Below are 26,708 nucleotides of genomic sequence, written 5' to 3' on the forward strand. Positions count from 1 at the left end.
AAAAAAAAAAAAGAAAAGAAAAGAAAATGAGGGCAACATTTATGTCTCAAGGATGACATGAAAATGATTTAGTTTGAAAAGTAAAATGATGTTGGAGCACCTGGGTGGCTCAGTCAGTTAAGCATCTGACTCTTGGTTTCGGCTCAGGTCATGATCTCTCAGTTCATGAGTTTGAGCCCCATGTCAGGCTCTGTGCTGACAGTGTGGAGCCTGGTAGGGATTCTCTCTCTCTTCCTCTCTCTCTCTCTGCCCCTCCCCTGCTTGTGCTCTCTCTCTCAAAATAAATAAATAAACTTAAAAAAAAAAGAAAAGTAAAATGATGAAAGAATAAGCTTCATAGATCTCCTAGCTAACGTACAACTTCAAAATCTCTTCCAGCTCCCGAAATACCCACTATAGATCAGGCATATTCAAAAATCAGCAACAGCATCACTGTGGAATGGGCCACAGTGCCAGGGGCCACCAGTTATCTCCTCACGGCTGAAGATGGAGACACTGTCATTGAAACCATGGTGACCAATTCCCCAGGCACTGTGACAGGGCTGAAGGCTGCGACCTTGTACCAAATCACCATCAGATCCATCAGTGCGACTGGGAGAAGCCAAGCATCGCTTCCGAAGCAGGCAAAGACAGGTAGCTGGACCCTCGTCCTCTGTCAGGCTATTGTTTGTGACCTGGATCCATTATACTGAGGCTGCAAGTACATGATATAATTTTGTGTCATTGAGTGCCTACTCAGGGCCCAGAGTCGAAAGCCACCAAATGGTGTTTAGAGAATTCAGATATCTGTGGAGGCGGTGGTATTTAAATTCCAGATGCTTTGGAAAATAAAACCCATTCTCGGCATCTTTAAGAACATCCCCATTTTTAAGGGCACCTGGGTGACTCAGTTGGTTAAGCATTGGACTTCAGCTCATGTCATGATCTCACAGTCAGTTCGAGCCCCACATTGGGCTCTTGGCTGGCAGCACAGAGCCTGCTTGGGATTCTCATTCCTTTCTCTCTGTCCCTCTGCCCCTTTTCAAAATAAGTAAATAAACATAAAAATTTTCTAAAAAAATATTATAAACTATCAGTTCCCCATAATTACAGGGATATTTTATGTAATTTCTTATAAACCTCCAGTTGAAAGTAATGCCTAATATTAAAGTTTTTCTGTTCCCCATTCCTTTGCTGAGTCATTTATGATTAATACACATTTAGATAGCCATTATTTTTTAGTGTTTATTTGTTTATTTTTGAGAGAGAGAGTGCGGGCGGGGGAGGAGCAGAGAGAGAGGAGACAGAGTCCCAAGGAGGCTCTGTGCTGACAGCACCCATGTGGGTCTCAAACTCACAGAGTTCAAGATCATGACCCAAGCCAAATGAAGAGTTGGACGCTTAACCGACTGAGCCACCCAGGTGCCCCTAGATATAATGGAACTCTACCATAAATCCTTTTCCAAAGCAAATAATTATTTTGTCATATGGATGATCAACCTCAAATTAATTTATTTCTAAATCTGAATTATCCTCTGTGGGAGTTTCCTAGTGCAAACACATGTGTTTTTGTCTTTATAGTGTTGGCTGCACCAATTCTAGAAGTAAGCTCTCCAAGCCCAGACTCTATTCTTGTGCAGTGGGAAGCTGTATATATGGCAATTGGATTCTCTGTGTCCATTATGCGAGTCAATGGTTTGGGTAGAGTATGGAAAGAGAATACCACAAACACCTCCTTGACGTTCACCAGGTTGGATGCTGGGACTCTCTACACCATAAAGGCCTATGCGTGGAACGCCAATGGTACCCCTGGGGACGACTCCACCTGTAATCAGAGAACAAGTAAGGACGTCCCAGCTCGGCCCCAAGCAATCTCTGTTTTGATTAATGAGACGTTATGCTTTGTAGCCATCCAGAGAGGTGTTAACTGATAAGTACAGAGCAGCTGGCAGAAGATATTTACATTTATTATGAGTTTATTTATAGTACGGTAGTTTAAATGCTGACTGCCTGTGTAAAGAAATGCTGCTCAGAATACACAGGGCTTGGCTTCTCCGTCTCTGATAACCAACTTATTTCAAGCATACACGTTCAGTATCACACAGCAGGGGACGACTTTTGCTAGGTTTACCGGTCTCCCCGACCCCTCCTAGGTTCAGACCAACGGCATACACAGAAAGACCTGGGACAAACAGGAACTCATTTCATTCAGTAGACATTTAGTGAGCGTGAGCCAACTTTGAGCGGGCATTGTTCTAGACACCCAGGGCAGACAAAATAAAGTTCCTATTGTTAGGGTACTTCATGCTGTGGCGGGAATCAGAATTTCAGCCACATTGCCCCAAACCTCAGCTGAGGCCTGAGGTCACCGTGGGGCTCCCCATCACCTCTCCTCCAGGCCCAGGCTGAGAAGCTGGAGCATGGTGTCTGTTCTCTCACATCCCCACTGAAGGGGGTCCTGCTGCATGATACATGGAAACCCAAACCCATCTGCTGGAGTAAGCCAAAAAGAATGAGAGGTAGAGAGAGGGAAGGAGAGGGACTTAAAAAAAATTTTGTTTAATGTTTTATTTATTTCTGAGAGAGAGAGAGACAGTGTGAGCAGGGGAGGGTCAGAGAGAGAGGGAGATACAGAATCTGAAGCAGGCTCCAAGCTCTGAGCTGGCTGTCAGCACAGAACCCAACACGGTACTCGAACCCATGAACTGTGAGATCATGACCTGAGCTGAAGTCAGATGCTTAATCAACTGAGCCACCCAGGTGCCCCGGGATATTTTTTTTTTAGGCTGAGTAAGCCACCCACTGACAATGTGGCCTTATGCCAGACTCTCACCAACCAGATGAGCTGTTTCATCCATTGGAGAGGACAAAAGAAAGGGAGGGAAGAAACCAGAAGTGTTGTCTCCAACACGCCCCAAGTTTGGAGGATGGGGTGGAAGCCCCATTGTCTATGGGTCAAGACAGAAATGCAGGGAGAAAAGGGATTGCCTTTTGTAAAACTTTCTCCAGGGTGACATCATAGCAAGGTGGCCTTGAGGTGATTCTTGCCGGGTCTGGTGAGTCAGGATGTCTGTGATAAACCAGTCTCCCCGGGGCCTTTTCTTGGGCATTCATTCATTCATTCTCTCCACAAACATTACCTGAGGGCCCACTATGTGCTAGGCGTGGTTTAGGTGACGGGGCTACAAAATCAATGCGTGATCCCTACACTTGGAGAACTGACTGTATCCTAGGAGAGACCAAGGCACGAATCAGTGGTTACAGTTCAGTGTAACAAGCACTCAGAGAGAAGGATCTACAGGCACAGGGCGGTGCCGGAGGAAGCCTCTACATCAGGCCGGGGTCAGGGACAGCTGTCTTCTACAGGTCACCATTTTCTTAAAGTTTTCCTTTTCATTTGTTTCCCATGTTTAGAATTTTCTTAGGGTATAGATTTAGCCTCTCTATCAGTTTGCCAGGGCTGTCTTCAGGATGTGCCGCAAATCAACGTAAAGAACACAAATTTGTTGTCTCCCCGTTTTGGAGGCCAGAGGTCTGAAATCAGGGTGTCAGCACAGTTGGTTCCTTCCCAGGACGGTGGGGGAAGGGTCCGTTCCCTGCCTCTCTCCTTGGCTTGTAGATGGCGCCCTTCATAATCACAGGGCGTTCTACCTGGAAGGGTATGCCTGTATCCAGATTTGCTCTTTTCATTTTTTAATTAATTAATTAATTAGTTAATGCTTCATGAATTTGCATGTCATTTCTTGTGCAGGGGCCATGCTAATCCGTATCATTCCAATTTTATTATTTAAAATTTTGTTAATGTTTATTCATTTTTGAGAGAGAGAGAAGGAGAGAGACAGAGAGAGACAGAGAGAGAGAGAACATGAGCAGGGGAGGGGCAGAGAGAGAGAGCGAGACATAGAATATGAAGCAGGTTGGATCCAGGCTCTGAGCTGTCAGCACAGGGCCCGATGCAGGGCTTGAACCCACGAACCGTGAGATCATGATCTGAGCCGAAGTAGGCTCCTTAACCGACTGAGCCACCCAGGCACCCTGATTTTCCAATTTTAGTATATGTGTTGCCAAATCGAGCACCGAATTTTCTGGCTTTATAAGGGACCCAGTCATATTGGATTAGGTCCCACCCTAATGATCTCCTCTTCACTAATTACATCTACTATGATCATTTTCAAATAAGATGACATTTTGAGGTAGTAAGGGTAGGACTTCAAACTATGAATTTTGAGGGGAGTCAATTCAGCCCCCAACAACCCCCAGTACTCTACTCATTTTTCCTGGTTCTCCCATGCCCCATGTGGGAAGAGCTGGTTGTCCTAAAACACTAGGACAACCAGCTTGGTCGGGCTCCCCTTACTAGCCTTGAACCCAGAATTACCTTGGAGCAGATCTGCGTCTGCAGGTACACTAACCATGAAGCAGGGAAGGGGTCCTGTAGGACCTGGAAGGCCTGTAGGAGAAACGTGGCAGGTGCGTGCCCTGCAGAGGATGAGCTGAGTCCCTGTTTCCTCAAACAGGGCCTTGCCTGTATAACTCACGTGTGTCCAGAAGGTGCTGGTTTCTGCTTCAGTGCTATGCACGCAGGTCTCTAATGCCTGCCAGGTGGGCCTCATTACAGCACAGATCGCCTGCCCAAAAGGACACTCCTCAAGTTTTTTCAAAAGGACAACCCTGCGAAGAAGGCATATTTTAAGAATGTAGAGGGAAGTTTTGGGAGACACTACAATGACTGCCCTAATGTATGACCATCACACTTGATACTTTCCTTCGTTCCCTTTGATTTAGAATGGAGTGAAATTCCACTCTTCTGGAAACAGTTATGACCTAAAAGCTCTTACAGAAAAAGTCTTAGGTGTCAAAAATAAAGAAGGGAAGGGTGCCTGGCTGTCTCAATTTATAGAGCACATGACTCTTGATTTCGGAGCTGTAAGTTCAAGCCCCATGTTGGGTGTAGAGATTACTTAAAAATAAAATCTTAAAGGGGCTCCTGGATGGCTCATTCAGTTAAGCGTCCGATTTCAGCGCAGGTCATGATCTCCTAGTTCGTGAGCTCAAGCCCTACATCAGGCTTGGAGCCTGGAGCCTTCTTTAGATTTTGCGTCTCCCTCTTTCTCTCTCTCTGCCTCTCCCCTGCTTGGGCTCTGTCTCCCTCAAAAATAAACATTAAAAAATTTTTCAAGTAAAATAATATCTTAAAAAGAAAGTAAGGGCACCTGGTGGCTCAGTCGGTTAAGCATCCAATTCTTGATCTCAGCTCAGGTCTTGATCGATCTCTGGGTCATGAGTTTAAGCCCTATATTGGGCTCTATGCTGGGCATAGAGCCTACTTTAAAAAAAAAAGTAAAGAAGAGATATTGTTGAAGCTACTCTGTTCGGCTTCATCTTTCAATAATAGAATATCTGACTTACCACTTAGTAATAGCATACCCATATGGCCTTTTTAGCCCCTCACATTTGTAATTTCATTTAATTATTCAATTACTTGTTGAGTTGTACATTCGCTGATTTACTCATTCAAAATATGCTTATTTAGCACCTATATGTGTTAGAGACTGATCTTATTAGATCTATTTTACGCACAATTAAAAAAAGCAAATAACAGATTAAATAACATGGCCAAGGTCACATAGCTAGTTATGAGTTTGCATAGTCAATGACAGATGTGTTACCCTAAGTCCCAATTTTATGCTTTAAATACTTGCAATTATCTACTATAATGGTACCTCATCCTCCAAGCTCTGTTAGGCCAAATCTTACTTGGATCCTTGAGGCTACTACAAAATCTTAATTGTTCCTCAAATATCTAGGTCCTCGTGCCCCAGCCAACGTTCAAGTCTCTTTTGACAGTGGGGCTCTGAAGGCTTCTGTTTCGTGGGTCCCCACGGAAGGAGTTTTCAACTATACTGTGATGGCTTCAAGTGAGTCTTCGGAGCTGAGCTGTAGCACGACTCGCAGTGCGTGTACCATCTCCTCCCTGCAGTGTGGGACTGAGTACCTGATTTCAGTTTTAGCAAGTAACGATGCGGGGTCTAGCAAGTCAACCTCTCCGGAGGCCCTAAAAACTGGTACGTGAACAAGAGGGACAAGCCGGTGTGACTGTCCTAAGGGAAACGTAATCACCTGACAATGTTACAGAACATTCTGGAAGCAATGAAAATGAAAGCCTGGTCTAAGTGAAAGCCTTGAATTGGACATTCTAAGGAGTTTTAATAACATGATAGTGAAACCAGATATCGTGCATTGGCGCCCCTCATTAATTGCTTTTCTTTATCCTTGGTAAGACTGTAAAAGTTCTAGGATCTAGTTGGAGTTATACACAACTCTAACTGTGCAGTACAGTAGTGGCCTCTTTTTTACATCGTGTTTCACAGACCTACACCGGGTGGGAGCTATTTTTTAAGATAAACGTGGGCAGTCTCTAATTCTGAGTATGTGTTCAACTGTCTTCTCACTTTCATCTTATCAGAGAAATGAAGGCTTCCATAGGTGGAGATTTACTCCTCTTTTTAGAAACATCTGTGTGTTTTAGTGATGGGAACTAACGTTTAGTGAAGAGCTACTATGTACCAGGCACTATAAATACATCATTTTATTTAACTTTCATGACAACTCAGTGACGTAGGCTGTATTATTTCCTTTTTCAGATAAAAACATTTAGATCTGAGAGTGAAGTGATTTTTCCAAAAGCACACCAATAATAAGTGCTAGAGCTAGGATTCAAGCCCAGGTTTGCCTGATTTTAATCCTCTAAGCCAAAGAAAATGTAGATAATCACAATAATATCCATTTTACCCAACAGAGAGAACTTCGTCATCCTGAGTTTAAAAGGCTTCTGAGGGGCGCCTAGGTGGCCCGGTCGGTTAAGCGTCTGACTTCAGCTCAGGTCATGACCTCACAGTTCGTGGGTTTGGGCCCTGCATCGGGCTCTGTGCTGACAGCTCAGAGCCTGGAGCCTGCTTCACATTCTGTGTCTCCCTCTCTCTCTCTGCCCCTCCCCTGCTCATTCTCTCTCTCCCTCTCAAGAATTAATAAACATTAAAAAATTTTTTTAAAAAAAGACTTCTTAACAGAAAGGAAAAGAGCCATCACCAAGCTGATGCAGTGTATTTTACAAGGAACAAATACAGCCAAGCCCTCAGATGCTTGCTTGCTTGCTTGCTTGCTTCCTTCCTTCCTTTCTTTAAGTTTATTTGTTTATTTTGAGAGAGAGAGAGAATCCCAAGCAGGCGCCATGCTGCCGGTGCAGAGCTCAACATGGGGCTGGATCTCATGAACTGTGAGATGACGACCTGAGCTGAAAATCGAGAATGGGATGCTTAATTGACTCAGCCACCCAGGCACCCTGATGCACAATTTCTTATAGTTATGTTACATGAAGGTCGCTGATAGCAAACCTGGTGATTTGGCTTCCCTTTTGACAGTTATAATCTACTCCAGATGGCCTATTAGAAATGGTTATGAGGTTGGAATGCTAGAGTGAAGGAAAAGGTAAGAATATACTTTTAAAAGCAAAGCAGATCCAAGACAGTCATTTAATGCAGGAGAGAACCCTCCAGTGTTTCCCAATCTTAGAGGCACATTAAGAGCATCTGAGGAGTTTTTAAAAAATCCACGTAAGATCAATTAAATCAGAATTGCTAGGAGTGGAGTCTGGGTATGACTCGTCTATAAAAGCTCCTCAGTTAATTCTAATGTGCAGCCAGGGTACAGTGCCACTGAAGTAATCCTGCACGTTTACAGTCCGGCGGCATCAGTTTGCATATAAAACAATCAGTCATGGGGGGCCTGGATGGCCCAATTGGTTAAGCAGTTAAGCATCTGACTTTGGCTCAGGTTATGATCTCATGGTTGGTGAGTTCAAGCCCCACATCGGGCTCAGTGCTGACAGCTCAGAGCCTGGAGCCTGCTTCAGAGCTTCAGATTCTGTGTCTTCCTCTCTCTCTCTGCCCCTTCCCTGCTTGCTCTCTGTCTCTCAAAAATAAATAGATGTTAAAAAATCTTTTCAAACAATCAGTCATGATCATGGGAACGGCCCATACTTCTCAATAAAGGAACTATATTTAGAAAGCGCTATGTGTTTCCTGGGCCCTAGAAGGTGTGAAATATATTTTAGGAGGATTTCCACTAGAGATGGCTAAAATTTTAAGAGCTTAGAGCTTGAAAGAATAAACTTCATTTGAAATTCCTTCATTCTATGCTGATCCTGGCGTTGCCTTAACACAGAAATACAGGCAATGTGAGGTGCCTGGGTGGCTCAGTGGGTTAAGCGTCCGACTTTGGCTCAGGTCATGATCTCACGGTTCATGGGTTCGAGCCCCGCATCGGGTTCTGTGCAGCGCAGACAGCTCAGAGCCTGGAGCCTGCTTCAGATTCTGTGTCTCCCCCCCCCCCCCCCCCCCCCCCCCCCCCCCGCTCAGGCTGTCTCTCTCTCTCTCAGAAATAAATAAAACATTAAAAAAATTAAAAAAAAAAAAAGAAATACAGGCAATGTTAACTAAGGTGGTCCACACCTATTTCTTTTTTTTTTTATGATTAAGAAATTTTTTTTGTTAATGTTTGTTTTTGAGAAAGAGAGACATAGTGTGAGCGGAGGAGGGGCAGAGTGAGAGGGAGACACAGAATCCGAAGCAGGCTCCAGGCCATGAGCTGTCAACACAAACTGTGAGATCATGACCTGAGCTGAAGTTGGACGCTTAACCCACTGAGCCCCCCGGGGGGCCCCATCCATGCCCGTTTCTGACATTGTCTAGCATGTATTGTGTGAGAGAAGTCTTACAACATGTGAGAATGTCTCGTTGGTTTGCACGTACCATTTGTTTATTCCTTGTCCATGGCGTGTGATACCCGGACAATTGTAAAGATATAAAGAAAATCTCTTGCAAGACTCTTATAGCTGTTCATTATTTACTGTTTCCTAGTTGCTTGTGCACCTGAAAGAGTGACCATCCAAGAAGATCCTCCAGGCCACCTGTCTGTGGCTTGGTCCAATGTAGATCTGGGTGATTACTATGTGGCCTTTGTGAAGAGTGATGATGGCTTGGAAGTCCACTGCAACACATCCCTCACCCAGTGCAGTTTCTTATCTGAATGTGGCTTCACTTACTTTATTAGTGTTTTTGCCTATAACAAGGCAGGGCAGAGTCCTCTGGGCGATGTGTTCAATTATACCACAGGTAAGTTGAACTTGATGCTTGTAAAGGGAGTTTTGAGTTCCCTAAGCTCAGCAGCAGCACAGATCACCTGTTGCACTAACTGACTGACATAAGCTACCTGGGAGTCATTCAGGGCCAAGAACAGAAAGAGAATCTCTCCTCTCACATTCTTTCCAGAGCAGGAAATGTCGGCTTCATGGACACAACCTTAACAAGGATGCAAGGCTTAGGAGTGAAAAGAGAGCAGAGAATACAGTCGTTCACACCTGCTCTGAAAAATTAAACCCTCCAAGATCCGAGTGTTCAGCATCCTGTGCAAGGTGCTGAAGGGGATTCAAACCTCCTGTCTCTATCCGGAATTCACTCTTCCCCCAAGACCCGAAAACAGAGATGCAATGGCAAGGCGCTGTCTGGTGTGGAAGGTTGTGCAGCAGGACACCTGTCCTAACTTGTCCTAATTGTCCTAACTTGACCACTAACTCATTTGAAAAATGGGGATAAAGACATTACCTTGCTAGTTCCTTAGCATCCTTAGTATGCAAAATGGGACACATAATAATGAGAGCATGAAAATGAAATAGGTCTTTGCATGTGATAAAGCACAATGCAAAGTATTTCTATTAGCATCATCATTATTATTATTCTGCTCCAGTAGACTTGGATCTTCTATACAGCAGGGACTGTTTTATTTACCTCTTTTTAAAAATTTTTTTTAATGTATTTTTATTTATTTTTGAGAGAGAGAGACAGCATGAGCAGAGGAGGGTCCGAGAGAAAGGGAGACACAGAATCCGAAGACAGGCTCCAGGCTCTGAGCTGTCACAACAGAGCCTGATGCGGGGCTCGAACCCATGAACCGTGAGATCATGACCTGAGCTGAAGCCAGATGCTCAACCAACTGAGCCACCCAGGTGCCCTTATTTACCTCTTCATCCTCAAGGCTCGTTATAGCCTTGAGGCATATGGGAAATGTTTGATTAAAAAAAATTTTTTTTAACATTTATTCATTTTTGAGAGACAGAGTAAGAGTGGGGGAGGGGCAGAGAGAGAGGGAGACACAGAATCTGAAGCAGGCTCCAGGCTCTGAGCTGTCACAACAGAGCCTGATGCGGGGCTTGAACTCACAAACCTCGAGATCATGACCTGAGCTGAAGTCGGATGCTTAACCAACTGAGCCACTCAGGCGCCCCGGAAATGCTTGATTTTTGAAGAAAGAATGGAGTGAGTGATTTAAAATAAATGAACCATATTTACAAATAAAAACATAATATCATTATGTGTAACTAGCTAGATTATAATAAATTTTACCAAGATGAAGGAATCAAATAATTGGTGCCTTTGGAAAATGGAGTAAGAGGCTATCAATCAAGTCTTAAAAGCATAGGAGGGTCTTCCAGAAGGCCTTGAACTGCATATTTAAAGATGGATGGAATGTAAGTGGGGCAAGGGCATCCCAGGAAACTCCAAGCCACGCTGGATATTTGTCAGAATTTGTCCATGACATAACATAGGGTCTGTTCTAAGTTGTATTCATACAATAATCCTTGGCCCACCTCTAGCCCTCGTTTTTATCTGGTTAGGGTCTGGAAAGAGTGATAGGATCTGGAAGTTAGATTAGGTATGATTTTTATCAGGCAGAAAAGAGGAACAGCATTCCAATACAGGGTTAGCCGTCTTCAAGGCATAAAGAAATGAGAGCACATGTAGGGTGGGGGATTGAGGGAATTGGTGAGGGGAGGCACAGCTTGAACATGTAGAGTGGGTGTAGCTGTAATGACCTTGGACATCATGCATAGAGGATTTAGCCTTTAGGTAGTGGGTGTTAGGTCAAGATCACAGGTGGAAAGACCTGGAGGAGATTCTTGGAGCAACTTAGGAGGGCTGTGGCAGAGGCTCCGGCCCTTGGAGATCAGGACTCAATGGCCTCCCCTGTGACAACCTCGTCCTTTACTGACCTCCGTTTTCTCTCTCTGCTCCTGCTTTCAGCCCCCTGTTGTCCTAGCGACATTAACCTTGTGTTAGTGTCCAGTGACAGAGTAGAGATTGTCTGGTCTCCTGTCCGTGGTGCCGAACTTTATGAGACCAAGGCTGTCGATGGGTTCCACGTGGTCGAGTGCAACGACACCGCTCCTGCTTGCACCCTCTCTGCTCTAGACTGTGACACCAAGTACAACATCACGGTGTATTCCTTCAGCGAAGTCCGGGGCAGCAATACGTCGTGTACTTCCCGAGTTGTAACCACAGGTACGAGACAGCTGTGATCTCCTTCACTGCCGTCTGAACGATTCACCCCAGCTACCGGCATGCCCTTCAGGATGGGCATTCAGCAAGAACCGTAAAACCACTCTTTGTGGGGACCATCGGAGCCCCTCTCTTCCTACAGAGGGGCAGAAGAGTAGGTAGAACAAGGCGAGTGGGGGGGGGGGGAGAAAACAAAAAAGAAGGTCATGGGGAGAGTGGAAAGCTTCCCCGGTAATTACTTTAGCCATTCAGTTGCTCCGGATTTTGCGGGCGTGGGGTGGGGGGTGGGGTGGGGGCGTCTGTATTCACAGCATGAGGGTTAAGGCTGCAAACATTCGTCTTAGTTACTTTTGCGTTTGGAGTTCAAAAATACCCCTAACATTTTCCGAAGAGTGAGATGCTGAAGGAACCTAATACCATGTTTCCACACAAAGGCGCTATGAATCTGGCCTACATGCACGTGATGGTTGAAAGTAGGGATGATCTCATGGGGGGTGGGGGTGGGGGGAATCACATTTAGACCAGATGGCACACCTGATGTCTGTGACTCACGCTGTTTCAATTAATAATCTAAAATCTCTTAGCTCCTTGCAGTCCCGAAATAAAAAACGTTTCGAAGGATGCATCCTCCATGATTCACGTGCACTGGCGATCCACTAATGACGCTGCCACTTACACGGTGACCGCCCAGGGGGAGGAAGGGCTGTATCGGTGCAGCAGCACCGGAGAGTCCTGCGCCATGGGCGGCTTGCCCTGCGGGTCCGTGTTCTCCGTCACCGCGGTGGCTGAAACACAGGCAGGGAGGAGCCTGCCCAGCTTCAGCGTGCCCCTGGAAACAGGTAGGTGGCTGCCGCCAGCCTCAACGCAGACTTCAGTGTGGTCCTTAGAAATCGTCACAAGACACGAACTTTCTTATGTGATAGACCCTAAATGTGATAGAAATACATTACACTCACTGGCCTTTCACACAGCCCCAGTCTTAGAAAATAAAACTTGCCATGTTTGGACACAGGTTCTGTAAAAATCGCATCAAAAGGCTCTAATATATTCCTGGGCTGGCATCAGAGGACGCTGCAAAACATTGATTTGAATTCACATTCCTCTGTGACATAATCTCCCGAAATAGTGAACAAGTAACCAAATGAGCTGGCTTCTGTTTTACTTCTTTGGCTCAGCCCTTTCAAACCTTGCTGTATAAAATGCTTTCTGAGTTTCAGTTTTCTGGTAAGAGGGGGAGAATGGATTGCTCAGGCGGCTGTGAATGTTAAGTTAGTTAATGCTGCAAGCACTTAGGATGGTGCCTGACGCATACACAGTAGGGGTTTGATGAAAGAAAGCTGTTACAGCTTCAAAGTGCTGTGTGTGAGTGAAATTCAGCAAATTACTTAAAGCCTTTGGATATTATTTTCTCTTATATACAATGGATGGCACGTTGGACTGAAAAAATTGAAATGAATATGCCCAATACTCAGGAAGATTCTACATATCCTATATCCTGTTCAATGGGTCCCTGAAAATTTGAGAATTGGTTGTGGTATTCTTAGGTGGCTAAAAATATTGCAAGCTTTTATATCAATTAAGTACTAGAAAATGCATGAAAAAGGCAACATATATTTAATTGCAAAGGCTATGAAATGTTATATTGCGAGAAGACGTGAGTATAGCCATTGCTTTGAAATTTGCAACTGGAATTGTCCAAGTTGGGAAACAACAAAGGATTTCCTTCTTATTCTGAAAACATTGGGAGGAAACTCACATTACCCACAGCCACTTAGTGCTCTGCGTTCTTGGGGAAAACAACCCCTACATACAGTTGGTGTTAAATGATGTATCAGAGGGAATGAGATTGTGCTTAACAAAAGGAGGTTTGGCTTACTAATTGAAGATTTGAGAAATACAGGATGTTGAATGAGATACAGACAAAACACCATTCTTGGTCATTTCCCCACAAATAACCCGCAGTGGAAATAAATCCCCCGCTTATCTTTCTCTTTTTCCCCATTCAAGTGCCGTGCTGTCCTGCTGGTCTGACACTAACTCAGGTCACCCAATCAGTAATCAACGTGAGCTGGACTGTTGGGACCAGGGCCCAAACCTATGTGACAGTTCTGGAGTCACACAGCGGACAGTCGAAGTGTCTCACCCACCAAAGCCAGTGTCTCCTGGGATGTATCACATGCGGCATCAATTACACAGTGGCATTAAAAGCGATTAGTGCCACTGGGTTGACAGCAGACTGCGCCTACCAAAGTTATTCCTCTAGTAAGTGAATTCTAAATTCCAGCTATAGAGTATCAACAAGGACTTCCACTATTTTTTTTTAAGTTTATTTATTTATTTTGAGAGAGAGCATGAGCTTGAGCTGGGGAGGGGAAGAAGGGGAGAGGAAGACTCCTAAGCAGGCTCCTCATTGTCAGCACGGAGCTTAATGCAAGGCTCAAATCCATGAACCGTGAGATCATGACCTGAGCAGAAATCAAGAATTGGATGCTCAACCAACTGAGCCACCCAGGTGCCCCTGTGTTTTTTCATTTTTTTGAGACAGACAGAGCAAGCACGTGCAGGGGAGGGGTAGAGAGAGAGGGAGAATCCCAAGCAGGCTCCAAGATGCCAGCACAGAGCCAATATGGGACTTGAACTCACAAAACTGAGATCATGACCTGAGTTGAAATCAAGAGTCATAGGCTGGGCCCAACCGACTGAGCCACCTGGGCACCCCAGGACTTTGACTATTATAAATCCAGACATAAACCCCTCCTTCTCATTTAAAAAGATGCCTGCATCTCCATCCTGCTAGCATTATAAATTCAGATTACTTTCTAAAATGTTTACAATTTTCCTCTTGACTTGGAACCTCAAAGCGTCAGCGGCTTCTGTTGGCGGTTGGTGAATTATTTCTTTGGTGACATGGTTCGGGTTTACTGTTTCTGAAGGCAGGACAGGTTTTATATGGCGCAGCTACCCGGTGCACAGAGTAACTCAGTCCTGCCGAGTTTCCAGAGAGCATTGAGGTCACACATTCTATTTGGCTTGAGTTCTTTTCTTCTCATTATTATGCTATTACCTCTCTCTTCTAAACCACTCCATCTCCTTCAATGGTTTCTTATTTCAACAGGCTAAAAAAGCACCGGCTACACTGACAGTATTGTATCTTGTTCTTCACAGAGACCAAATCATTAGGGAATAGCAGTGGAGGGTAGTGGTACAGGGTTAGCAAATAAGATTCTCTTGTATGAATCTAGTCCACTGAAGTAGCTGTTTGGAGCACCGTTTTGAAAAAAGAAAAGAAAAGAAAACTCCTGAAAATGCCTTCATAATGAGAAAGAGAACAATCACCAGTTTGTGATTGGTGTCTGCCCCAGGGCACAGGATGGGAGAGCTAAAATATAGTCTTGCCACCCCAGGGGCAGTAGAAAGAGTCTGCAACTAGGAGTCTATAGATATGGCTTCTGGGACACCTGGGGGACTCAGTCAGTTAAGTGTCCCACTCTTGGTTTCAGCTGAGGTCAGGATCTCAGGCTTGTGAGATGGAGCCTTTCATGGGGCTCCGCAAAAGCCTGCTTAACAATCTCTCTCTCCCTCTCCCTCTCTCTCTGCCTCTCCCCACCCCCACCCCCCAAACCTCACTCACATACACTCTCTCGCTCTTAAAAAAAAAAAAAAAAGACATGGTTTCTTATAAGCTTTGTTGCCTTATCTTCCCTGATGTTTCCTCGTTGGTAAGATAAATAGTAGTAACTATAGCGTGAAAGCATTTATAACATGCTACACATACGTAAGCTGTTTCGTACTTTCTTTGCGACCATTATCTTAGATTTGCTGCCTAAGTTCTTACTCTGAGGTCCAGTTTTGGGAATATGGCCCACTGCTTATCTTCACATGTAAAAAACCTTTCTTTAAAAGAAAGGATAAATCAAATGAACCTACCTATAATTGAATGCTTTAATCATTCTACAACATTTTAATTTTTGTTACCGAGTAAGCCACCATTTGGTGCCCTACTTGACACCTAATGTGTGTAGTCTGCTCCAGGCATCTAGACAAGAAAACAGAAGGACGTAGTGAGCCAGCATGGACCAAGTGTGGACGAGCAAAGCCTGGTGACTCGACTGTTGTATAAGTGACTACTTCCCAGGTGTCATGCTACTCAGCTCAGCAAATAGGACTTTTCAATTAAAGCTGAATGCAGTTAATGGGGCGCCTGGGTGGCTCAGTCGGTTAAGCATCCAACTCTCGGTTTTGACTCAGGTCATGATCTCATGGCTTCATGAGTTCGAGCTCTGTGTTGGGGTCTGAGTTGGTGGCACAGAGCCCACTTGGGATTCTCTCTCTCCCTTTTTCTCTGCCCCTCCCCTGCTTACACTGTCTCTGTCTCTCTCAAAATAAATAAATACACCTAAAAAAAAAAGCTGAATGCAGATAATATAAATTCAATCCCACTAAAATCTTGTGAAACTAGGGCATTATGAAAGATCTTAACAAGGATTCTATGCATTTGACTCACATAGCTTGAGTTGTATAAAATATGTATCTGCCAAGTGGAGATTTAAAAAAAATTTTTTTTATAGTTTATTTATTTTTGAGACAGAGGGAGACAGAGCACAAGCGAGGGAGGGGCAGAGAGAGAGGGAGACACAGAATCTGAAACAGGCTCCAGGCTCTGAGCTGCCAGCACAGAACCTGATGCAGGGCTCAAACCCACAGACCGTGAGATCATGACCTGAGCCGAAGTCGGACACTTAACCAACTGAGCCACCCAGGCGCCCCGTGGAGATTTTTAAAAAATGTTTATTTATTTAATTTTGAGAGAGAGAGACAGACAGACAGTGCAAGCAGGGGGAGGGGCAGGAGAGAGGGGGACAAAGGATCCAAAATGGGCTTTGTGTTGACAGCAGACAGCTCAGTGCGGGGCTCAAACTCAGGAACTGTGAGATCATGACCCAAGCTGAAGTCAGAAGCTTAACCAACTGAGCCACCCAGGCGCCCCACCAAGTGAGGACTTTTTTTTTTTAACATTTTATTTATTTTTGAGAGACAAAGACAGAGTGAGAGTGGGGGTGGGGCAGAAAGAGCGGGAGACACAGAATCCAAAGCAGGCTCCAGGCAGGATCTGAGCTGTCTACGACAGAGCAGGGCTTGAATCCAGGAACGGTGAGATCATGACCTGAGCCAAAGTCAGATGCTTAATCGACTGAGCCACCCAGGCGTCCCAAGTGGGGACTTTTTGACTCACTATTGTTCTCTATTAAAAATTCTTGGCTCACCTCAGCATCACACATGGGTTTCTAATCATGTGGCCCATCACAGAAAGAACTTGAGTACCCCTTCCAGTAATGCTCTAATCATATATTATTTAGGTTACTTGTTTCTCCACAGTAATAAAGGCCACGTTTATCTGATGGTGGAATAAGTGATTTGTGTCTGTTTCTATCCTCAGGTGCCTGCTGCCCTTTGGGAGTGAAATTATATAGGCTGGGCCCTAACGGCATCCGAATCTACTGGCAGGCTGCCAGGGGCTCTACCAATTACAGCACCGACCTCTACGGTTCTAAAGGCGTTTTCACATGTGCCCCAAGCGCTGGCCTCAGTTTTTGTGATGTCACCGAGATACCCTGTGGAGATGTGTATACTGTGATGGTCTCACCAGTTGCTGAGACAGGACTGAAGCTGACTTTCTGTCCAAAAAAAATATATTCAGGTAGAGCACGTCACAACCCTTTATTTAAAACTAACCCTGAACTCAATCCGTCAGTTCAGATTCAGAGCAATCACACTTATTTGCTATGTTAGGAAGGTCAAAGAGCTGTGAAATTTCTAGATGCTGCAAGCAGAATCTGGCTATGGGGAGCTCAAAATTCTTTGGAATTGTGATGCTTTCTTATTATGTGATTTGGAGACACTCCTGGCTTCACTGTCCCTTTCTTTTTCAGAAAAAGGACCAGATGCCTGCTGTTGAAATAGTAAAGCAGATTTAAAATGATTTTTCTGCCTTGAGATTCGGGAATAGATTTTTAACACAGTCTCAGAGATAATGATAAAACCCCCGAAATGTTGGAAATTAAGAGACTTGAAGTTTTATCTGCACAGGTTTGAGAGGTTGGAGAATCAGGGGAAAAAAATGAATTTATAAATCAGAAGCTAGCTTTGGAAATATGAATGGGCAGACAGCCTGTGATTGCAAAACATGACCGTCAGCAACTGCCGTCTCACCAGAGCTGGCGGAAAACCTTAGTAAATCCCCTGCTCTGTCTTCCAGCACCTTCTGCTACCCTGCCCAGGGCAATGACATATATTTTTCATATGTTTCTAAAAAATAAATTTTAAGAGAAGAGATAAGGCCCTAGAACTTTATAGGTGATCACAGGAACAGGAATCAATATTGGTTCAGAAACTTTTACTGGTAACCAGAATCTAAAATCTCTAATTATATATAGGTAACAAGAAGGCTCAAATGGCCCCTGGACAGAACCAGGCCAGGCCTTCTTCTTGCTGTTCTTGCTGCCTTTGGCTGTCATGCTCTGATTCCTCGCATTTTCATTATCATGTCCACAGAACAAGCTGGCCCAGAGTACTGCCCTATGGGAAGGGACAGGAATAGGTTCTTGAGGGAGGGATCAGATCTTAGGAAAAAGAGACTCAATACCAGTGCTTCATCATATTTGTATTATGTTTTATAATTTATCAAGTGTTTTCACATTCGGCACCTCGTCAAATGCTCAAAATAACTCTATAAGGTACATTCAACCAATTTTATTAGCTCCAATGTATAAAGGAGAAAATCGAGGCTTCCAGGCTCCCAAATCCCTATCTATAACTCTCCTCTTCTTCGAACCTCTAAATTCATATTCAGACTTGATACCTCTACCTGGAGGTGCCCCAAGGCATTTCAACTCCTCAGGGCCAAAGGGAACTCCTGATCATCTGCAGTTTCTAATCTTCCTCCTGGCATCCTTATTTCAGGTGCTCAAGCTAAAAACCCTGCAGTCAGGGATGCCTGGGTTGGGCCTCCAACTGCTCAGGTCATTATCTCACAGTCTGTGAGTTGAAACCCTGCATTGGGCTCTGTGCTGACAGCTCAGAGCCTGGAGCCTGCTTTGAATCTGTCTCTCCCACTCTCTCTGCCCCTCCCCTGCTTGTGCTCTGTCTTTCTGTCTCAAAAATAAAATAAAAACATTAAAAAAATTTTTTTTAAAAACCCTGGAGTCAGCTTCAGCTTCTCCCTTACCCTCCACATTTAAGGGATCTCCAAGTCCTGTCTCATTTATTTACTTCGTGATTTAGAAAAAAATTTTTTTTAAATATTTTTATTTATTTCTAGAAGAGAGAGAGACAGCGTGAGCAGGGGAGGGTCAGAGAGAGAGGGAGACATAGACTCCGAAATAGGCTCCAGGCTCTGAGCTGGCAGTCAGCAGAGAGCCTGACGCGGGGCTCGAACCCACAAACTGCGAGATCATGACCTAAGCGAAAGTCAGACGCTCAACCGACTAAGCCACTCAGGTGCCCCTAAAAAATATTCTTAAGGGGGCGCCTGGGTGGTTCGGTCAGTTGGGCATCTGACTTCGGCTCAGGTCATGATCTCACAGTTAGCTAGCTCAGCTAACTCAGAGCCTGAAGCCTGCTTCAGATTCTGTGTCTCCCTCTCTCTCTGACCCTCCCCTGCTCGCGCTGTGTGTGTGTCTCTCTCTCTCTCAGAAATAAATAAAACATTTAAAAAAATTAAAAAAAAAAAACATTTTAAGTAATCTCTACACCCAGGGTACCTGGATGGCTCAATCCATTGAGCATCTGGCTCTTGATTTGGGCTCAGGTCATGATCTCACAGTTGTGAGTTTGAGCCCCACCTTGGTTTCTGTGCTTACAGCGCAGAGCCTGCCTGGGATTCTCTCCTCTCTCTGCCCCTCCCCCACTCTATCAAAATATATAAATAAACAATTTTTTAAAGTTAAAAGAAAAAAAGTAAACTCTACACCCAACGTGGAGCTTAAACTCACAACCCCAAAATCAAAGATTACCGGCTCTACTGACTGAGCCAGCCATGCACTCCCACAATGGTTTTTAAATCTAACTTCTCTCCTACACCCCCTGCTGTATGATAGGCCCTCACTACTGAACTGGACTACTGAACCAGTATTCTCTTCTTGAGCTCACGCCAGCCTCCATGCTATTATCAGAGCTGTCATTTCCAGACACTGATCCAATTATGTTTCCTTTTATGCTTTAAAATCCTCAAAAGTGTTCCATTGCCCCATAGGATAAAAGTCAGTACTTAGAGCATGGCATTCAAGGCTCCTCACAGTCTGTCCATAGTTAGTCTTCCTACACTTGCACTTTTCGATAGATATTTAATGCAAGTCATGTATGAAAAAATTTAAATTTTCTAGTAGCCACATTAAAAATTAAAAAGAAATGAGTAAAATTAATTTTTTACATTTATTAATTTATTTTGAGTGAGGAGGGGCAGAGAGAGAGAGAGAGAGAGCAAGAATGCCAAGCAGGCTCTGTGCTGTCAGCATAGAGCCCAACATGGGGCTCAATCCCACAACCCTGAGATCATGACCTGAGCTGAAATCAGGAGTTGGATGCTTAGCCAACTGAGTCACCCAGACTCCCCAGGTAAAATTAATTTAATTATATATTTTAGTAATCCAACATAACCAAAATATTATAATTTCAACATGAAATCAATATAAAAATTTCACATTATTTTTTCCAGACTAAGTCCTCAAAATCTGGTGTGCATGTAATACAGCACACCTCAGTTCAGACTAGCCACATTTGAAGTCCTCAGGAACTACATGTGACAGATGCCTGCTGTGTGGAATGATACAATTCTAGGCTCATTCCACACTATCTGTCCTGAGAAGACTCTGCTCTCTAATGTGCCACATGGAATCATTCGAATACACCTGCCCTCACCATACACATATATCATGCTTCTGAGCTGACGCTGCACTCTTCTCTTTGCTTGGAATCCCACCTCCTCCAAGGGAATTTCCTCGCCTCTGTTAAGTCTTCTCCAATTTTTTTAAGTGGTTATTTATTTTTGAGGAAGAGAGAGCAAGCATGAGGTGGAGGAGGGGCAGGGAGAGGGAGACAAAGGATCCAAAGCAGGCTCTGTGCTGACAGAAGACAGCCCGACTTGGGGCTTGAACTCATGAACTATGAGATCATAACCTGAGCCGAAGTCAGATGCTTAACTGACTAAGCCACCCAGGCACCCCATGTCTTCACCAATTCTTAGAGGCTGAGTTACTCTTCTATGACCCCATATTCCTTTATCTTTACCACACCACACAACTGTGAGTTGAGAATGTGTTATTTCCCATAATAAATGGTAATCTCTGGACTCGCAACATGTAGCACATAACTATCGCCAATATATTTTAAATTAAAAAAAATGAATAAATGAGTTTATGTATTTGCCTATGATCCCACCGCCAGTATGTTAGCCACCAGAAGTCCTTGTTAGTTAGAATACCCTCCGGGCACCTGGGTGGCTCAGTCAGTTGAGCATCTGACTCTTGATTTTGGCTCAGGTCATAATCTCACAGCTCGTGAGGCTAAACCCTGTGTCTTGCTCTGTGCTGACAGCATGGAGCCTGCTTGGGATTCTTTCTCTCTGTCCCTCTCCTGCTCGTGCTCTCTTTCTCTCTCTCTCAAAATACATAACTAAATGTAAAAAAACAAAAAAGAACTCTAATACCCTCTGTCGGGGTGTCATCTCAAGCCTGCACCATTCCACATTAGAAAAGATGGGCGTCTAGGGGTGCCTGGGTGGCTTAGTCGGTTAAGCATCCGACTTTCGCTTAGGTCATGATCTCGCAGTTCGTGGGTTCGAGCCCCGCGTCGGGCTCTGTGCTGCCAGCTCAGAGCCTGGAGCCTGTTTCAGTCTGTGACTCCCTCTCTCTCTGACCCTCCCCTGCTCACGCTGTCTCTCTCTCTCCCCCCTAGAAATAAATAAAACATTAAAAAAAAAAAGAAAAGATGGGTGTCTAGATTCAGGTTAAGGAATCTGCATTTGCTCCATTTCTCTGCTAAAAACCAGGCATCTGGAGGAAGTTTTTTCTTTTTGTTTTTGAGTTTCTTTTTTTTTTCCAATATCAGCGATGCCTTCCTTTGATTATTAGGATGATATTATAAGTTATAATAATGACCAATATTTATTGAATGTATCACTGTCCTAAGGGCTTTATATATATTAACTCGATTGATTCCCATGACAACCTTATGAAGCAGGTGTTCTTATTCTTTACCACTTTACAGATAAACTAAAGCACAGAAAAGGAAAGTGACTTGCCCAGGCTCATACTGCTAGAAGCTGTCTCCTCTTATCATGCAAGCTGGTTCTTATTCATTCTTTGGTTCACTTTTCCACTATTCTGAAAGCTATACCTTCAGCATCTTTATTTTTTTAAATATCTTTACCATCTTAAATATGTCAGTTAATATATATAAATGCTTTTGTTGTTATTCATTCCAGTAACCTGCTCTGGGAGTACACTTGGAATGGGTAAGTCCTTTTTCTCATGGGTGAAATAGAATTTTTCTTGTTGCTCTTTAGGATGACGTAGTGAAGCTGACTCTTTCTGTGATGTGAGTGGTTCTTGCCCTCCCCTCCCATAACCATTTCCCCCTATTAGAATGTCTTCCCTCAGATTCTACCGGTTGAAATGAATTCCTTTGCATTTGGAAGTCTTTTCAGTCTCCCAGGATCCCACAGGAAAATGTAAATATGTTTCAGACAGGCTGCCGCTTCCTCCTTCATTTCAGAGACTGGTTCCCAGCCCTGCTGTACGTTGAGTCACCTCAAGAGGTTAAAAGTAATTGATGCCTGGGCTTTATCCCCAGAAAGTGTGATTTAATTGGTCTGGGGTAAGTCTGGGCATAAGGATTTTTCAAAGCTCCTTAGTTGACCCTACAGCGTAGCCAAGCCTGAGAACTGCAGCTTCAGAGCAGGCCTGCTCCGACTTTATTGTGCATGCAAATCACCCGGGGCCTTGTTAAAACCAGATTCTCATTTGGTAGGTGTGGGAGGATCTGAGACTTTGCACTTCTAACAAGGTCCAGGTGATGCCGGTGACATTGATGCTGCAGGTCTGACCACACTTCCAGTAGCCAGGTGTTAGAGGGAACCTGTTAACAGCCTGTAAAGAGCAAGGATGTCTGCTTTGTATTTGCATGGGTGACTATGCCCTGCGGAGGAAAAGGGGGTGCTGCAAGGGGAGCTGGAGTAAGGGTAACTCTCACTGCCTCCTTGGCTACGCTCAGAACTGATCTCCGCTGGGCTATTCTAGGTCTGCTCTTGGGCAGGGCTGCAGGGATGACCACAGAGCTGTGTTCTCTGGCCCAGTGAGGAGCATGTGCTGCTTTACAAGGAATCCTTGCCACGTCTTCTAGGGGCCTGCTTGGTTTGGGGCTTTGGGAAAACCCCCAGGGAATGTTATCAACCCCAAACTACAGACAGGACACACACACACACACACACACACACACACACACACAGCCACATGCCCAGTCACACATGGCTGACTTTAGAGGGTATGAGTGGAAATGAAACTTTCCTATCAGTAAACACCACAGGACAGCCTCCCAGACCGGGACAGCTCCCCATCCAACACTTCCTTCTGCTGACGGGGATGGGGTCTGGAGTCTCTCTCCACTTCCTGTTCTGCTTTCTCTCCAGGTCCATTGCTTCTCTGACCACAGCAGGACACATACTTTCCAATTCTTGTCCCACCTGCAGATCTGAAATAAGCACAATTAATTTTTAAATTAATTTAAAAAATTTTTAAGCTATTAATTTTTAAAAGTTTTTTTTGTCTCCAGCGACGAGAGGGAAACCTGCCTGGCTTATTAAAAACAAACCATGAGGGGGCCCCCGGATGGCTCAATTGGTTAAGCGTCCGACTCTTGATTTCAGCTCAGGTCATGATTTCACCGTTGTGAGACTGAGCCCCGTGTCAGACTCTGTACTGAGCCTCTGTGCTGAGTACTAATGACCATGAGCCCTGGTCTTCAGTGAAATGTACACTACACAGGCCTGGGTCTGCAATTTTGGAAACTACATCCAGTATTATGGGAGTGTTTAACCAGTGTTTCCCTGAGCCCCAGAGGGGTAGTAGAAGTGACTTGGGGGCCTCTAGGAGGAGAGGAGTGGTAGGTTATAATACTGACCTTTCCTAACATTTTGTTAAAGAAAAAGTTGCAATGGCTCTAAAAAAGAACGTTTGAAAACCATCACTCTTAGACTTTGCTACTCATCAGCATTACCAGAAAGCTCATTCAAAATGAACAGTCTTGGGGGTGCCTGGCTGATTCAGTCAGTAGAGCATGTGACTTGACCTCAGGGTTTTGAGTTTGAGCCCCACCTTGGGTGTAGAGATTACTTTAAAAAAATGTAGATGTCCAGGCCTGTTGAGGTAGGATAGGGTCTGGGCCTCTGTGGTTCTATCAGGTTCCCAGGTGATTCTAATACTCTGGAGTTGGAGCAGTGGTGCTCTGGTCACTACTGTTTCCTCTTCCTCTGTCCTTCTGGACTGCCCCGGGCCATCACTTCTCCTTCCTTAGCGAGGTTCAGGCTTGAGCCTGAAATCTGACAGTCTCTTCAAGTAGATCCTGTAACACTCTCAAAAATAAGAGGAAGCCAGATCACTTGAGAGTCTCTACATCATACAGAATTCATTATTTAGGGAGGAATTGTACACTGTTGTCTTCTGGTTTGGCATTTCTCTTCCTTATACACTGGACTAATCAAATTGGGTTGCTAGGGGACATGGGGCTCCCAGATACACCAAGGGAAGCCTTAGGAATCTTGGTGGTCTGAGACTTTTGGTCTTCCTTGGCTCTCGGATTATGTTAAAGCTTTCCAACAACATGAGTGGATCGTTTAAGAGACAGATCTGGGTTCAAATCCCACCACTATCGCTTACCCTTAAGCAAGTTGCTTCAACTCTCCCTCAGCCTAGGTTTCCTGAAAATTGGAATAATTAATTCATCAGATGTTATGAGGATTAAATAAGATATAAACTGTTGGACACAATGGCAGGCCCATCGTAAGCACTTACTTAATGGTAGTTATTATTTTTTTTTAACTTTTTAAAAGTTTATTATTTAAAAAAATTTTTAATGTCTTTATTTTATTTTGAGAGGCAGAGAAAGAGAGCAAGCCGGGGAGGAGCAGAGAGTGAGGGAGACACAGAATCTGAAGCAGGCTCCAGGCTCTGAGCTGTCAGCACAGAGCCCAACGCCAGGCTCAAACCCGTGGACTGTGAGATCATGACCTAAGCCGAAGTCGGACCCTTAACCGACTGAGCCACTCAGGCACCTCAAAGTTTATTTTTGAGAGAGAGAGTGTGTGCATGTCAGCGGGGGAGGGCAGAGAGAGAGAGAGAGAGAGAGAGAGAGAGAGAGAGAATCCCAAGCAGGCTCAGCACTGTCAGTGCAGAGCCCAATATAGGGCTCCAAACCCACAAACTGTGAGATTGTGACCTAAGCAGAAATCAGGAGTCAGACACTCAAATGACTGAGCCACTCAGGCATCCCTGAATGGTAGTTATTACTAATTAAAGGTCAGTTTAAGCTCATGTCATGCGTATTATATTATATGCCAGTTATTAACATTTTAATGTGCTTAAATCTCAATCCTCATAATACCCTAATTTATTGGTTCTCAAAGTATGGTCCCAGGGTCAATAGGGGGACATCTGGGGACTTCTTAGAAATGCAGTTTGTGGGGTTCCACTATAGACCTAATGAGTGATGAGTCAGAAATTCCAGGGTTGGGGCCCAGCACTCTTTGTTTTAACAAGACCTCTGAGTGATTCTAATGCACACTCAAGTTTGAGAACCACAGCTCTAATTCGAAGCAGCACCTTTGATGCTGGAAATTTGATGCTGGAAATTTGATGCCGGTTGGAAGAGAAAGGGAAAACTACCTGGGGCCAAGGGGGGCTCTAACAGGAAGTAGCTTGACATCCCTCCATGGAGGCATTGTTTGTCCTCAGCATCCAGCCCGCTTCCCTGTCACCTGCACTTTGGGGGGAATTTTCCTCCCGGAAACTCCCTCAGCAGTTAAAAAGGTTTATTATGTTGTCCCGACAGAGACCCCTGAATCACTAAGACTTGGGAAACGTTGGAGAACACAGCAAATTGGCCTTGGGGTAGAGGGGAGGGTGGAAAGTTCTTTGTCCTGAGTCAGCTGTCTGAACTCAAAAGAGACCCTGGGCAGGTTCGTTTCCCGAAGCAACCTAGTTAGTTATCACCTGCTGGTCAGTTTCTTCTTGCCCTCTGAACGGTTCAGATCGTCTTAGTTTTCGGTTTACTTGCTGTGAAGTGCTATAAAAACAGCCTTTCAAGGGGCGCCTGGGTGGCTTAGTCGGTTAAGCGTCCGACTTTCGCTTAAGTCATGATCTCGCGGTTCATGGGTTCGAGCCCCGCGTCGGGCTCTGTGCTGACTGCCAGCTCAGAGCCTGGAGCCTGTTTCAGTCTGTGACTCCCTCTCTCTCTGACCCTCCCCTGCTCACGCTGTTTCTCTCTCTCTCTCCTAGAAATAAATAAAAATATTAAAAAAAAAAAGACAGCCTTTCAAATCAAATTACTAAGCTAAATTTCAGAGACACTTGAGGGCTTTTTAATTTAAGAAAATGCCTGTGTATTTAATGTACCTTGTGCCTTCTTCCCTTCCGTGCCTGAACTTTCAGTGATTTACCGAGGGAAAAGAAATGCAGAATGACACACTGAGCCACAGACAAAAGCAGAGGCTGGACCTAGTGAGTAACTTAAATTGAAATGGTGTGATTCAAAGGCAAATGCTTTTGGCTTTGTTTTAAAAAATTCTTCCCATATCTTTTGCAGAGTGGACTCAGTTGTTGGTGTGATTAGAGGTGGAAAAGCTCTACTAGAACACAAAAGTACCTCTAGGGTAGGATAAGCTCTTTTGGCCTTTAGAAGACAACTCAGACTCCATTTCCTGTAGGCAAGCAAGGTCAGGTGTGTCCTCACCTGCGCTGGAGTTCAAGCTCTGCTGCGGAGAGGACTCATGAGAAATGAATCCAGAAAGTCCTCCAGAAGACTGCCAGAGTGAGCTAGCACACTGGGAAAGTTCTGGAAATGTGAAAGGTCTGCTTAACAGAAACCGCTTCTGAGATTTCATATCCAAACACCACACAGACTTCAACACATCCATTTCTTAGGTATTTCATGGACACCGTTGCCATGCATTCCCCCTTCCCCCCCCCCCCCCCACCGATTCAAAGGCTGTAGATGTTCACTTCCTGGAGAGCTTGAAATCAAGTGTTCATCTCAAGACAGACCTCCAGCAGGACCTTGGCATAGTTT

The 26,708-nt window shown here is 44.6% G+C and overlaps 1 protein-coding gene and 1 pseudogene across 1 annotated transcript in view; one reads left to right on the forward strand and one right to left on the reverse strand.

Annotated features, from left to right (window-relative positions):
- Window positions 1-26,270, forward strand: part of FNDC7 (fibronectin type III domain containing 7) — a 31,736-nt gene extending 5,466 nt beyond the window's left edge. The window contains exons 3-13 of the mRNA XM_039254973.1: window positions 379-633; window positions 1,561-1,821; window positions 5,787-6,044; window positions 8,898-9,152; window positions 11,118-11,375; window positions 11,957-12,211; window positions 13,380-13,634; window positions 16,810-17,070; window positions 21,853-21,882; window positions 26,072-26,140; window positions 26,226-26,270. Of these exons, the coding sequence (XP_039110904.1) occupies window positions 379-633; window positions 1,561-1,821; window positions 5,787-6,044; window positions 8,898-9,152; window positions 11,118-11,375; window positions 11,957-12,211; window positions 13,380-13,634; window positions 16,810-17,070; window positions 21,853-21,882; window positions 26,072-26,103 (2,120 nt within the window). The 3' untranslated portion in view covers window positions 26,104-26,140; window positions 26,226-26,270. The remainder of the gene's footprint in view (window positions 1-378; window positions 634-1,560; window positions 1,822-5,786; window positions 6,045-8,897; window positions 9,153-11,117; window positions 11,376-11,956; window positions 12,212-13,379; window positions 13,635-16,809; window positions 17,071-21,852; window positions 21,883-26,071; window positions 26,141-26,225) is intronic.
- On the reverse strand, window positions 3,685-3,785 carry LOC120247177 (annotated as a pseudogene).
- Window positions 26,271-26,708: the final 438 nt, after the last annotated feature.

This window comes from Hyaena hyaena, unplaced genomic scaffold, assembly GCF_003009895.1.
Source record: "Hyaena hyaena isolate Hyena2069 unplaced genomic scaffold, ASM300989v1 scaffold_504, whole genome shotgun sequence".
Taxonomy (NCBI): Eukaryota; Metazoa; Chordata; class Mammalia; order Carnivora; family Hyaenidae; genus Hyaena; species Hyaena hyaena.